Source organism: Ambystoma mexicanum, chromosome 4q (genome assembly GCF_040938575.1).
Source record: "Ambystoma mexicanum isolate Mex_15411 chromosome 4q, UKY_AmexF1_1, whole genome shotgun sequence".
Classification (NCBI taxonomy): domain Eukaryota; kingdom Metazoa; phylum Chordata; class Amphibia; order Caudata; family Ambystomatidae; genus Ambystoma; species Ambystoma mexicanum.
In genome coordinates, this window is record NC_090928.1 from 364,592,851 (window position 1) to 364,608,381 (window position 15,531).

Below are 15,531 nucleotides of genomic sequence, written 5' to 3' on the forward strand. Positions count from 1 at the left end.
AGAGCGTCCGCCGTCTCGTTGTCGTCCCCGGCCAGATGAGCAGCCGAGATCGAAACTTCCTGCTGGATGGCCCAGACCCCCCCCCCTTTTTTGTTGAGGTAGTGCATGGCCACCGTGTTGTCCGTTAGGATCAGGACACTCTTTCCTCGCACAGTCGGCAGAAAAGCCTTCAGGGCTAGCCTGCCGGCCCTCAGCTCCAACAGATTGATATGGAGTCTGGGCTCCGACGGAGACCACCGACCGCTTACTGTCAACTCGTTGGCATGAGCTCCCCATCCTGTGAGGGATGCGTCCGTCACGATCGTCACCTCCGGCCAGGGAAGGCAAAACGGGGTCCCCTTCATCAGATTGCTGTCAACGGCCCACCACAGAATGTCCTGGATGACCGAGGGCGGCACCTGAAAAGGGTCCGACATCCTGCCGGAAGATTGCGACCACTGCATCTTGAGTGCCCACTGCAAAGATCTCATCCACAGACTAGCCTCTGGCACCAGAAGAATGCAGGATGCCATGAGGCCGAGCAACCTCAAGAACTCGAACGCCGGGAGAGTCTGGGCAAGTTGAAACTTGTGCACCATCTGCTGAATGTGAAGAGCCCTCACCTGGGGAGAAAAACACAGCCCCAGGGATGTGTCGAGCACTGCGCCGATGTACTGGAGCCGCTGTGTTGGCGTCAAATGGGACTTCTTTAAAATGAGGGAGAAGCCCAGCTTGTGAAGGGAGTGGCAGGAGACGGACAGATGATCCCGGACTTGCTCGGGAGAGCTCTCCCTGATCAACCAATCGTCCAGGTAGGGGTAGACGTGAATCCTCCCTTTCCTGAGATGCGCTGCCACCACCACCATGAGCTTGGTGAAAACCCTCAGGGCGGAGGTCAATTCGAACGGCAGGACCCAAAACTGAAAGTGCGAGTTGCCAACCACGAACCTCAGGTACTTCTTGTGCTTGGGATGGATCGGCACATGGAAGCGTCCTTGAGGTCGAGAGACACCAACCAGTCCTGAAGTTGAAGGGCCTGGAGGACTTGAGAGAGAGAGTAACCATCTTGAACTTGTCATTCCTGAGGAGTTTGTTCAAACCGCGCAAGTCCATGATGGGTCTCAATCCCCAGTCTTTCTTCGAAATCAAAAAATAAGGGGAATACCATCCCATGTTGCTCTCTGCTACAGGCACCAGTTCTATGGTGCCTTTCTCCAGCAGGGCTTGAACTTCCTGCGCAAGGAGCAGATCCGGCCTCTCCAAAGAGAGGTTCCAGGTGGATTGTCGTGAGGCCTCTGCCGAAAGGGAAGACAGTAGCCGTGGGTTATGATCTCCAGAACCCACACATCTGAAGTAATGGCAGGCCACTCTACAAGATGCTGCGCCAGCCTTCCCCCAACCGGCGAACCATGGGACCTGGCCTCATGACTGAGTGGTAGCGGCTGCGGCGTTGCCTGAGGGCAAAGAGGCAACTGCCCGAGCGGCCTTGGCACCTCGAGTACCGTTTTCCACCTCTGGCACTCTTACGGTGACCCCTTTGACTGACAGCTCCTCTCGCTTTACTGAAGGACGAGTAATAGCAAAAGGAACCACCCCTCTGTTGTTGTCCCCTAGGACGAAAAGGCGGAGGTTGTCGAACTGCAGCGCCCAACGACTTTGCTGCAGCTTTGGAGGTCTGCAACCACTCAAGGCTCTTGTCAGCCTTGCTGCCAAAAAAGATGTTCACCGTCAAAGGGCATGTTGAGGAGCCGGGACTGCACATCAGGAGCGAACCCAGACTTCCACAACCACGCAAACCTGCGTATTACGGTGCTCGCCGCCATGGACCGGCTGACACAATCTGCCATGTCCAAACCCGACTGAACGGCCTCGCACATGGCATCCTTGCCATCCTGAACCGTAGCAAGGAAGCCATCCCGTTCGTCCCCTTCTGGAATATGTTCAGCCGCTAATGCAACACAGTTCCACAGAGTGTGTGCGAAACGAGACAAGGCACATACGGAGTTGGCTGCCTGAAGCGCCATACCCCTGAAGAAAACACTTTCTTGCCCAGCCATCAAAACGTTTGTCGTCCCTATCCGGAGGCATGGTAGGATACAACGCCTGCTTTGCCAGGGCCATAGCCGCCTGCACCACCAAACTCTCCGGAGTGGGGTGCCTGGACAAGTAGCAGGGGTCGCTACTGGCTGGACGGTATTTTCGCGACAAAGACTTGCCCACTGCCGGGAGACTCTCCGGAGCAGTCCAAGCCGCCGCCACCCTTCTCTGCAGAGCCATATGAAACGGCATTACCGGGTCAGTGGGGGGACCAAGATCAAGGATGTGCATGAGATCATCCTGAACACACTCCCCTGGGGGAGCCGACCATCCCAAGTACTCGGTGACCCGAAACATACGGAGCCGGTACGAAGAATCGGCATGAGTGCCAGGCTTCGGCCTACAAAACTCCACCTCCGGAGAGGTGTCCAGTCCACTGACATCATGCAGTGACTGCCTCAGGTCATCAAATTGGCTATGGCCCGAGAGAAGCTCATCAGGCACCGTAACCGGAACCAAGCCCTCATCAGAGCCCTCATCACCTTCTGAAATGTACTCCAGGCGGTGAGAGGAAGACACCTGGGGACCAAACCTATGCCTGACCTTAGCCAGAGCCTTTCTAGGGGCTACCCCCATGCCACAGGGCCCCTCTGACACCACCGCCTCGAAAGGCGTCGACGTTGAGAGAATCGGCATCGAGCGAATCGGCGTCGACGTCAGCCGCAGCGCCGCCAGCACTGGCGGCGTCGACACAGGCCTCAAAGCCAGGGCTCCGAGCGTGTGTCTTCGACGACCTCGGCGCCACAGGCATCGACGTCTTCCTCGAAGACACCACAGGATCACGCAGTCTCAAGCGCGTCAAGGACCGGGACCTGGAACCGGCATGGCAAGAACGGTTACCCTTGTCCGAGCGGGACCTCTCCCGCGAACCTTGCCGACCACCCGAGCCCGAAGGTGTGCATGCGATGTCTCTTGACCGATCACGACCGACCCCACTCGGAGACGCGGACGGTCCGGTGCCCTGCGATTCAAGAATCGGCAACATCTTCTTCCCGAAGGAAGCCCATTCCTCCGGTGTCGCTTGGATGGTGGGATAAGCGACCCCCCGACAGGCGGAGTCCTCGGAAGAGGACGGGGAACGTGACCGATGCCGGCGCTTCCGGGAATGCCTCGAAGAGGCAGAGGAGTGGCGAGACCGACGCCTGGAAGGAGACCCACTGGACCTCTGACGATGACGTGGAGAGTCGCCTCTCGAATCATCCGTCGAAAGCCCCGCAGACCTCGACTTCCTGGGCTTAGACACCCTACCTACTGACAACAACTTCTTGCGCTCCCGCAAGGCCTTGGCCTTGAGCGACTGGCAGTCGACACAGTCGTCCGTGTCATGGGCCTCCCCGAGGCACCAGAGACAGGCGTCATGCGAGTCCGTTAACAACATCTTGGACCCACAGTCCCCGCATTTCTTGAAGCCCGGACGTGGGGTTGAAGACGAGGTAGACATCGTCACGAACAGGTTTTCACAAAAACCGAACAGGTTCAAAGAACCGAGAAGAATACAACAAATTCCAAAGAGTCGAGGCATACTGAGATTCACGAAGCGAACACGTTCGCGGAAAAAACGGAACTGAGGCTACGGGCGTCGTGCGTCCTACTTATCACAGCGGGTGACGTCGGAGGAGGTCCTCGGGGATGGCGCATCGATGCACAACGCAGACGCCGAAAAATTTCCGAAGCAGCACAGGTGTGGACATTATCTGTCAGAGATGGAATACGTTGGAGGACCCAATCCCCTCGAAATAACAGTTTTCTTACATTGTCCTTCGAAGTGATGTTTGTGTATGTTATGATTGATTTGTCCTATGCTTGATTTGCATGCTTAGAAAAACAAATTTGACTTGTTCTGTTTTTATTCTGAACCCATGAAATCAATCAGGATTGGCCTCACACGTTGTATATGTTTTTTTATATGTTTTCTGCAGAAATAATCACACTGAACAACATTTGGGGTATAGAGTCTTTGTTTACCTCTCTGGAAGAAATTGTGTCCTGAAGGTGGCCTAAAAAGAAAGAACTAAAGACACTAGAGATAGTGTCTGAAATATAAAATGGCCGAAACATGTCGACAGTTATCTAAGATACCCATGTGAATTGTTTGTGGGATTTTGATGCAAACAAAGTGTTTACAAACATATATATTTTGTGTTGCCTGCACCCCTTGCACTGTGTGTGCATTATGCACAATATATTTTCCTTTATCAAAAAAAGTTTTTTTTAAAAAAAGGTTAATCCTTTAATTATGCAATGTTTTGTGTTTGTGGCAATGTGTGCCTTTTAATCGTATACAATATGCAATAAAATTAGCTTTTTTTGTAACTAGCCTCTCTGTGCTGGGTTCATGTTGTTAAGTAGCAATAATTTCAAACATTATTGTTTAGTTTGTAACTATTTTTCACTCGAAACACTGGGGCAATGGAAAGAGGGGTAATCAGACTCACCTTATATGTTTTCTCCAAACAGGTAAGGGCTGTCAAATCATGGACAGCCAAAAAACATACTTCCTGGCAATGATGTATGCAAGGCAGCCCCAGACCGAGTCCTGGCCAGTTCAGTCTCACAAAGGCAGTTGCCCGGGAATCCAAACTGGACTACGCCAAAGTGCATAACCTCATTTGCAGTTGCCGGACCCAAGAGGGCATGCAGAGTGCCAATGGACAGGATGACCAGCTGTTTTGAGTATATGGTACTCAAAATTGCATTTATGAAGTAAAAAAAGGATCATGCAAGTGAGTGCACTGGAAAAATATGAAGAACATGGTTCACTGCCACCAGCCCATTCTGAGCACATCAAAAAGTCATAAAGAATGTTGCCAGACAAAAATGAAAAAGCAATATAAAGTACCCCAAGCAGCACACCACTGTAAGGTCATGCATGCAACCGTAAACCAAGACAGAAAAACCCTAAACTGAGGGACACAGTTACCATACACTGGTTGCCTTAAGGGCGCAGCAGGGCGCCACCAAAATAAATGAGGTGAGCAGATAAGTGAAGCAAAAAAGGCTTTACTCGCAGTACAATCAAGGACTGTTTACTGTTCTACCATTAAATCGCCTACATTGGATAAAGACAAACTTTACTGCAGATGTTAAACAGTGTGCATAGAGTGGTCTGAACAGTACTCATATGTGAATTATATTTAAACTATTACCAGGGGACCGATTCACTTTGTGCACTTGTGCACCTAAACCCGGATTCAATAAATGAATCCTAGCGAAGATTAATCAGATGTGCACTGGGTACTAACAAACATATGTGGAAGCTGAAAACACACATAAGGATGTGAGGAAGGTAGTTGGAAAAGGGCTAAAAATTTAGCACATTCCAAACCTTACCATACATTCAGATGAATAAAAGAAGAATGTAAAATGCAGTTTTAAAGAAAAATTGTAAATAGCTTTGGAACGTACCTGTTCCTCTTGCCACTGCACACGTTGCTGAAGCTTGTTGTTTAGGAGCTCCATCGCCTTGCGTCGTACAGAAGGAAGTTGGTTGGCCATAAGTCCTCTGATCACTGGAATAAATGTTTCAGTAGGTAGCAAGGCATTGACCTGAAAAATAGGAGTGTGAAAAATATATTGATCTACAAGAGTAAAGTAAGGAACAGAGCTAGGCTACATCTTTTATGATCATTTCTCTAGAATGGTGTTAGGCAGAAACCTGTGCCGTTCCCTTAGGGACCACTGCAAAAGATTTAGGACTACAGGTGGTTGGCAGTAAACCCAATTGGTAGCAGTCTGTACCACCCAGATTTACCTGGTAGCTGCGGCTGAGCAGTCAGACTTCTCTCAAGATGAGTTAGGCAGTATGCAGAGTATACACAATAGGTACAGAGACACAGTAGTACAAGCAAACACTGACCAGAGCTTTGGTGTAAAAGTATATAATTATTTATTTAAAGACACACTTGTAAATTACACTAGCACAAAAAGAAGTAAATTCAACACACAGTCACTAATACTAGAGGTACACCCCTTATTCCTTATTATACAAGTCTTCGTTAACACCACTTATTTCCAGACAGAGGTGAGCGCTTAACTTAAGATGGCACTCCAATAAGTTAAGAAAAAGGTAGGGAAAAGGCAGAAATTAGGAAAAGCACACAACAAAATACTTTTAGAAGCACCCAGCAAGGCAGGAAAGTCAAGGCTACTTGTGAGCAGAAAGTACAGAGACCAGGCTCCCTCTTAGAGAGAACAGAGGACCAATGCACCCAAGATCACACAGCTAAAAAGTCTTGAAAAGTCTTGCAGGGAGTTCAGAAAAGAATTAAGTCAGCTCAGAAAAGTTCAGTTAGCCAGCCTAGGGCCAACCCAAGTGGTAAGTGGAGGCTTTAAGAGTCACCCCACACAGATCGTTGCGAGGGAGGCCAGGCGGACACAATACCTTCAAAGTGGAGAGGATCCTCCAGCGGGGGCAGTTGTTCCTGGCAGCAGGTGCAAGTCACGGCGTCGTCCAGAGGAAGAGATGGTCTCGACGTGGAGGAAAGCTGAAGGTCGTTGCACTGCCAGGGAAGAAACCAGCCGCAGAGTTTTCCGGTTAAAACGTAAGACCCTTTTATTCGCGGTAGTGGAAAAACCGTGGTATCCCGGTTACCGGGGTGCGTGGCACAGGCAAGGCGGCCACGAGATGATCCGGGAAGGCGTAAGGACGGGCAAGCTGGTTATCCCCACCAGTCAAAGGAAGAAGACTCTCCAGCAGGGAGATCTCCTCTGGTGAGACGGTTCAGCAGGGCTCCACCGGTGGTGTCGTCGTTGCAGATCGGCTCGGCTTCTCCCTCTTCGGATTCTTTAGGTCCTTTGGCGACTTCTGAAGTTCCAGTCCTCCAAGCCCTGCTTTTATGCAGCAAACCCCCATTCATTCAGTCTAGCTGTCAATCAAACATGCTAAGTGGTGAGCCGAGCGGCTCACCACTCGGGCCAATCACACAAGAGTGCGACTTGAGTTGCCAAGGCAACTCAGTCCAGGGTCCCTAAACCCCCTCCCACACCCCCTGTGGTACCCAGACAGAGTGGCACCACTTGTGGAGGCTTCTGTGGAGAAGCCCGCCAAAAAGTGGAACAAAGGGCCCGACTTGGGTTGGAGTCACAGAAGCGAACACAAAGGCCATTTTGGAACCGAGTTTCGGCAAAAATTACCAACCGGTGATTTTATATTAATTTAATAAACCGGCGGTATGTTCGAGGCTATATTAAAAAGCGGTAGCCTCGAACAATGGGAAAATCCCATAGGAAAATATTCGCGGTCGAATATAAAAAGTAGTATCCACTGCCACCAGCCAAAACTCGACCAGGGGGGACGGAGACGTGCCCCCTCGAACAACAGACCCCAGGGCAATCGAATTGCCCGACCAGTATGTCCACAATATGATGGTTTGTACTGGTTTCTGTTCATAATTTGGGACTAGTAAAGCCAATGGTGACTTTACATGCCCTGGGAGACAGTCAGTCCCAGGGTATGGAGTCTATGTTTGGGGGTCACTATGACACCCCTGGGTTATTGCACTGAGGGTGCTGGGTAACCCACATACCAAAAACACATGAAGCCCTATGGGGTAAAGGACCCCATAGCCCATAAAACACATTCAAAGTCAAAGGAACACCTCAAATCATGTCTAAGAGTGGGAGAAAGAAAGTCTCGCTCTTAGCAGGAGAGAAAAAAATAAACCCCAAAAATCCAGCAAAGCTGCTGGGGGACTCACTAGGTTTGGGAAATTAGCCTTAACAGAGAATTCTCCCTAACAAATGGAGGGAAACAAAGACTAAGCAGTCAGTGTTAGAACAGTTTTTTTTTTTAAAAAGTCCACACTATACCTTTAGGGAATATAGTAATATCCAACTCTTAGTTATAGACCTGTACTACATACATTGGTAGTGTGGACAGAGCAGTCAGGCTTATTTTAGGAGGTAGAGAGGGCTGTAGGAAGGTACAAAACTTGTAGCATACATATGGTCCAAATAAATATTTTTACACTGATGTATTGTTAAAATAGATGTTTATTTTATATACACAGGCAAAGATAATTCTTCAGAAAGGTAAGTACTATTAGAAGCCATTAACACATTATAAAAAAACAATACTATGCTTATGGTAAGTGCATCAAAGTATGAACCACATTTAGAATAGCAGTATGCAGTTCAAGTGGCGTAAAACCAAGTGATACACATTTAGAATGGCCGGAAGCTATTCAAGGGGAGTAAAACCACATTAGTAGATGTTAGGCAGAATTTTCATTTCTGTGCCAATGCCCTTCAACCTTAGAGACCCCCAGCCCTTTTGCTGGACTTTAGGACTTTTCAATTTATATCCTAGAGTGAGTGAGCCCTTTTTCTCACTCTCTCATGTATTTTGATCTAATTTGGATTATGTGTTTTCTTTGTTTTTGGAGTCTGACAAACTCCATAGACATCTACTTTTTGTATGGTGACACAGCACCTTCAGTGCAGTGTCACAGAGAAATCGTTTAGATTTCTCTTAAGGATGTAATACCTTTTCTTGGGTGAACTACAGTTACCAAGAATAGTAAAGTGAAATTGACTTAACTTACCTTTTCTCTTTGTAGGTCCAGCACACCCCATCGTATGTGCAGTGATGGGGGCTTACTTAGTAGCCTCTTTTCCTACTTACTCATGTAACATATTTTAGGTTACCCTCACTACTTTAAATGGCTGGTGGCAGTGGTTTAATGTTCCTACCATTGTGCTTTTCTACCGCAGGCTGAATCCTCAGCTGCAGTATAGCACCCATGGGTGACCATTTTGTCAAAACGTCCCGTGCCTTCTTTCTTCGCCATTTTCCATTTGTGAGCTCTTTCTTGGGTTTTACTCTGCACACTAAACCAGGTTTGAGCCCTTTGTTCATTTTGCCTTTGGCGGGCTTCAGTACTGAAACCCGCCTCGGGCTCCAGTGTGCCTGGAAGGGCAGGAAGTGAAGGAGGTGCCCAAAAACTCCCCCGTCCTTCGTCTCTAGGGAAACCTGAATGCACCCAATCCTGATTGGCTGGCTGGCTATCCTTTCAGGACAGCTGCCATGTTCTTTGAGTGACAGCTAGGCTGTTTATGGGAGAAACCTGCTTAAAAGGCAAGGGTTTTGGGACTAGAGGCAAAGTCGACCACTGGGAAGAACTACCCGACGAAGAAACCGCAACCGAAGCTTGCTGCATCCTCCTGGACTTTTGAACTGCCCAGTGAAGCCCTGGCTGCTGTGCTGAAACTCATTTTTCTGATCGACACGAGAAGTTCCGGAAGGGACGACTTCTTCCCTTGGGTTAGTGGGACCAACTAACCCCGAGACAAACTCCACTGGACCACCTTCCCTGAATGGCTGTACTTCTTTGCTGCTGCAGGAACCGAGTGACAGGGGTCGAAAAATCCATAGTCGAGTGCAGCGTCTGTAAGCTGGCCAAAAGCTCCAAGAGTCTCCTCAGGACCCTCCAGAAGCAGGACGACCCAAGCTCGAGTGCAGGACTCACGGAGTGAAGGAAGCCCAACAAGGGTCCAAGATCCGTGGTGTTGCTGTTTACCGAAACTGCGAGGTGCCGCTGATCGGAAAAGAGCCTGTAGCTGCCGCTGACCATCGAATTGCTGCGGCAGGAGTCCCCAGACGTGCTCCCTCTTGTCCCCATGACTGAAGCCCAGGAACACAGGAACTGCATTGCTGCAACCAGACAGGAGCCAGTTGGACCCTCTTCTTCTAACATAAGGTACTGTTCTGACTTGGGGTACTTACCTCAGTGTATGTGGCTTGCTCTTCCCAGTTGAGACTTGCAGTAGCTGCTTTTCTAGAGTTGATCTCAGCTCTATCTTTCACAAATGTAACAGCTTGTGACCCTACAGTGATTTGCCTTCAACAAACTCTCTAACTTTGTGCAAGACTTGTTCTAAGAAGTGCCTCAGCTCCATTGACTTCGCTCCAATTGACTGACTGTCCTGGCTCCCTGCAGACTCTTCTATTCCATTTGATTTTGATTATTACTGTCCCTCATAGGTGATACAATGGTTTCAACTAATATTGCTGGGAAAGGTTTTTATCTAGACTTCATTGGAAGATTTAATGTGTTCACCTGCTCTGAGAACCTGTTGAACAGTTTTCCTTCCTTTAACCTTTCCTTTCTACAATTCTCAGAATTTAGAAAGTGTACTGGTGATATAGAAATGTCATTACTGTCCTAGTTAGTGAAGGCACCTCCGGGTGTAGGAAGTGTGTAAGAAGCATCTCTAAAGAGTATCTACTAGCTTTGTGTGAATTCTGAACAAGTATTTTGAAGTGTATTTGATTGCTGCATATATTGCCTTTTTTAAAGAATGCTTATTTAAAAACTATTGTTAAATAAATAATTCTTTTAACTACAAACCTTGAGTAGAAGTGTTACTTGGCTACATGAATTGGTGCATTTAATTGCTACAGCTCTACAGCTCACATTTATCCTCCCTTGAGATAAGTCTGGCTGCTCAGTCACACTACCAACTTGTGTAGTACAGACCTATACCAATAGGTGGGTTACCAAATACCAAGAGTACAACGTAGTCCCCCACAGGGTTATACCATCAGTTCTTGCCTAACTGTAGACTTTTAGAATGACAGTATGTAATTCAAGGTAAGCCGACCCTATTGGTAACTATGTTGCTTATTCAGTTTCAGAAATAATATAGTTATACCAACAATGTTACAAGTAGACACCTTGCAACCTACACAACAACTTCTTTCGGGAATGATACAGTTACACCCACATTGCTTTTCAGAATAGTGGAACACCATTCAAAGGTAAGCAATAAGTTGTCAATTACTTTTCAGAGGGGCAGCATGCACTTGATGGATACATAAGAACTCAGGATACACATTTAGAAGGGCAATAAGCTGTTCAAGGCAAGTAAAACCCTATTGGTCAAACTCCTACACTTTTTCTATTACAGGAATATGTAGTTCTAACAATTTTACTTTTCAGAATAATGGAACCCAATTCCAAGGTAAGCAAGAACTCAAAGACTTTTTAGAAAGGCATTAAGCAGTTCAAGGTAAGCAAAACCTAAAGTTACCATTTAGAATGGCAGTATGCTACTCGAGGTGAGTAAAACCGTATTGATAATACACTGTTACACTTATTCTATTTCAGGAATAACACAGTAATACCAAATCTTTTACTTTCTAGAAAAGTGGAAAATAATTCAAAGGTAAGGAAATAACGTTGTATACTTTTCAGAATGGCAGTCCGTAATTCACAGGCAAGTAAGAACTTTTCTAACACTTTGTAACTTATCCCATTTCAGAGATAATCAGTTACAAAACTAACAAGTACTTTGCAACACAATCTATTTTCTAAGAAGGGGCCTTATTCTTTGGTAGTCCTTCCCTATTCTAGGGCAGGAGTGATCTCAGAGGCAGAAGGGGGACACTGGTGGTCCAGTGGGCGACAGTAGGCAGGTAAGGACTGGCACAAATGCAATAAAGTCAGAGTGCAAGAGGATTTCTCACCCAAAAAGTAAGTACAGACTTTAGAGTAAATAGAAAGTGTTCAGGGACTTCATAGAAGGCTCCCTAAATGTGTTCCAGCATTATGCCTGGGTGAACGGTATGAGTGAACTCCCAACTATACGAAGCACCATCCAAGCTACACAAGAGCGACACAAACCTTTAGATAAGTAACCCCATCAGCCACAGTACCTCAGCAGTGAAGAAGAGCTTGCAGACGGACGCCTTCATGATGCAGCAGCACAGGACCCGGTCTCTGGAATCTTGGTCGTGGTGATGAAAGAACTGACACTGTAGCTACAGTCGGCATAAAAGGCTCCCAACAAAGGATTCTTTGGTGCGTATCGCGGCTCAGTGGATTTGGCACTCTTTTTATAAGGTACCAGATGGAGGATGGTCGTCGCTGAACAGGTCCGCCTCACAATCTTGGTCCAGCACTCTGGTGAAGGGACTTCAAGGAGTGGAATCTTGCTTCTGGAGGACCAGCAGGTATCCACTGTTTCAGTGAGATTCGTTCTTCGCAAGAAGTTGCACAGCACTGAAGGCACGTGGTCCCAGGGAAGTGGCGGTTTGCAGCCCAGAAGGTCACAGCTTGTTGTGGGATGACTCGAAATGCAGGTCTTCTTAAAGGAATAGTGCGCTCAAAAATGTTATTGTGCCCAGCGTTTGGGCATGCGGTTTAAAGCAATCAGTGATCGATCGTAAAAACATTTCCTATGCACCTGTTGGGACAGTTTTTCTGAAGTCCAACTAGTAAAACCATTCAACTGAGGCAGTACAAGACTCCACTCTTAGTATAAGACTGTACTACCTGAGTACGTGGTAGCATAGGCAGAGCAGCCAGGCTTATTTTAGGAGGGAGAGAGGGCAGTAGAATCAGTACAAATGAAATTGTAATACAAAGGATCCAAAGAAACACTGAAACACTATGTATTGCAAAAATAAATGATTTATTTAAATACAAGTAGGCCCAGATAACTCTTGGGGTAAGTAAGCACTAACACGTGATATGAAATCACACTTATAAAAACACAACACTATACTTGAAGGTACACAGACCAAGTATAGACCTTATTTGGAACACCTAACAGTAGTTCTAGGGAAGTCAAAACCTTTTCATACACATTCAGTATAGGTCACACCTATCCTTGGGGAGTAAAAACCAATGGTTACTTTTCACAATTACATTCAGGAATGCAAGGGCAGTAGATCCTACCAGTTATACAATGACTCTCAGTACAAATCACACATCCCGTCAACTGGACAATATACTTTTTGTGAATAGTGGAACACTTATTCTAGGTACAGTAAAAACCTATAACTACTTTTGTGATGACACACAGTTATACTACGTGAGTAAAATCTAAGGATGATAATTTCAATTACAGGTGCTTATAGGATCAGTGAAACACAGATCGAGAAGCTGTAACTCTGGTAACTTATTTGTGGATGGCACACAGCTAACTCAAGGTAAGTAAAACCCATATACTTTTTCAATCTCAAAACCATAGACTCTGGGTTAGATAGCACAGGGAAAGTAAAACCCAATGTTACAGTTTACTGAATGACTCAGTTATTCTAGGTAGGCAACATCCTAATACAGACTTATTCTGGACAGGCTAGCAGGAAGTCAGGGGTAGCAAGGCCAAGTTGGGGAACACTCATACAATTATCCTCAAAGGACTAATCTGGTGATACCAACAGTTGGAGGACACTCATGCAATTAGCCTGCAGGAATAATCCGGTGAAACCAACACTTTACTTTTGGGAAGAGGCACAACCTAATCACAGGAGAGTAAAATACCGTCACATCTACTTTTTATTAGAATGGCAAAACAGTTTCCAAGGAAGTAAATATGTTAACCATACTTTTGAGAATAGTGCATCACCCATTCAATCACCCATTCAAGATAAGTAAGAACTTTTGTTCACTCTTAGAGTTACAGTTACCAACCAACTCTTTACAAGTAAGGAACTTTTAAGCACTTGATTTATTTTCTAGGCAGAAGTCCCAATCCCTTCAAATGTCTTTCCCTGGATCTTGGAGCATGAGTGTTCTCAGTGGCAGAAGAGGGGTCACTAGGACTAGTGACCAACAAAGTGTCAGAAAAGGTTCTTTAGTAGCAGAAGATGTTGCAGCAGGAGGACTTCAGGATCTGCAGCCAAAATAACCAGTCAGTGTCGTGGTGACTGAAAACAAGACCTTGGAAGGAACTTTGCAGCAGGGATCGATGTAGAAGGATCAAGGCAAGGTGTCCTTCCCGGCTGAATGCAGTTCTGCAGATTTGGTGCCTTTTCAAGGAGCACAGTAGAAGACAGAAAATTGTGGCTGACTTCTCGTCACACAAAGGTCCAGCACTCTGTTGAGGGGACTTTTCAGACTCGATTTTTGTCACTGGAGATACACCAGGATGCCCACGAAGTTTCAGCGAGATTCGGAATTCGGAAGACCGTTTTTAGGCAGAGTTTGTGTGCAGTGCCCTTTGGGACCAATACACACAACTAAGTCCACAGGTGTAAGCAAAACCAACCTTTGGTATACGTCTGTACTACACAGTTTGTGGTAGCGAGCTGAGCAGCCAGGCTTATCGCAAGAGGGAATGTGAGCAGTAAATGATGTTATACAGAGGTCTACAATCACAGGTCTTCATATAGACTCTTACTTCAGGTTGGTTAGTTAAACAATTATTAATTTACCAGAATTCATAAAACATTCACTAGAAGGAGGCAGTTAAAGATCATACACAACTTCACTTCAGTACTGTACTCAATAAGGTTCTGAGACATTCACACTACTTTGAAGTAGGAGCAAAAATGGCATTTAGAATACTTTGGAAGAGCAGTAAAAAGAAATAGGTTTAGAACATGAAAGGATTCACAATACTTAAAAACAGTGCAGATACTTTGAGTTCACCAGAAGAATCAATTCAATAGGTTCGGCCAAAGTCAATGCGCTAAAAGTCTTGAATAGGTAAAAGCGGTTCTGGTAATCAAACGTTAAAGTCTCTGTAAAAACTCTCAGAAGTAGTTTGTGACAAGAAGAATTATGTGTGGGGTCACAAGCTGATCAGGCCTGAAAGTTGCAAAAGTTGTATGCAGTGAGAAGTAAGTTCTCTCGATCGGGTTTTCACAGTACCTTACAACGAAGAAAAGATGCAGCTGAAGGCATCTGTTCCTGGCAGTTCCTGCAGATTTCACTGTTCCTGGGCCTCAGTCATGGGACGTCAGGGGACTCCTGCACTGCACGGGGACTGGTCAAAAAGCTGGCAAAACTTTGATTCTTGGTAGCTGTAGTCAAGCACACAAGCTGGTATCCTTCCCCCTGGTTATTCGGTTTCCTGCAGCACTCTGAGGAAAATACAACCAGCTCCGAGACGGTGTCCAGGTGGCTTAGGGTCGAGTTGATTGGTCCCACCAACTCAAAGGGAGAAGTCGTCCTTGCAGGGCTTCTGTCGAGATGAACTCTGCGATTCGGATCTGTAGCAGGGTTTCACCGGGCAAACCAACGGTCCAGGAGTTGCAGCAGCCATCCTCTTTAAGCTCGTCTTCGGTTCTTTCGTTCCAGTGGTCGACACGGCCTTCCAAGCCTTGAGACGTGCCTTTTATCCAGTTTTCTCCCATTCATTCCAGCCTAGCTGCCACTCACCCATCAGGGTGGCTGTCCTTGCAGGAAAGTCAGCCAGCCAATCACGGCAGAGTGCATTTGGGTCTCCTAGGAAACTAAGTACAGGGAGTTTTGGGCACCTCCCTCACTTCCTGCCCACCCCAGACACCCAGGCCTCACCCAGAGGCGGTCTTCAGTCCTGAAGCCCGCCAAAGTCGTAGGAACAAAGGGACCAAACCTGGTTTGGCACGCAGAGACAAACTCTAGAAGGACCTTTCCAAAAAGAAATGGTGAAAAAAAGACCAAGACCTGTTTAAACACAGGGGGCTCAGACACCATCTTCAAAAACATGGCTCCCGCGATTTTTAGCTACCGGTGTTCGCGGTCA

General features: G+C 46.8%; 1 protein-coding gene across 2 annotated transcripts in view; it reads right to left on the minus strand.

Annotated features, from left to right (window-relative positions):
* The window catches only part of HEATR1 (HEAT repeat containing 1), a 1,158,897-nt gene that overhangs the window by 121,378 nt on the left and 1,021,988 nt on the right, over positions 1-15,531 (minus strand). For both annotated transcript variants that reach the window (XM_069607931.1, XM_069607932.1), the window contains exon 35: positions 5,482-5,622. In XM_069607931.1, the coding sequence (XP_069464032.1) occupies positions 5,482-5,622 (141 nt within the window). The remainder of the gene's footprint in view (positions 1-5,481; positions 5,623-15,531) is intronic.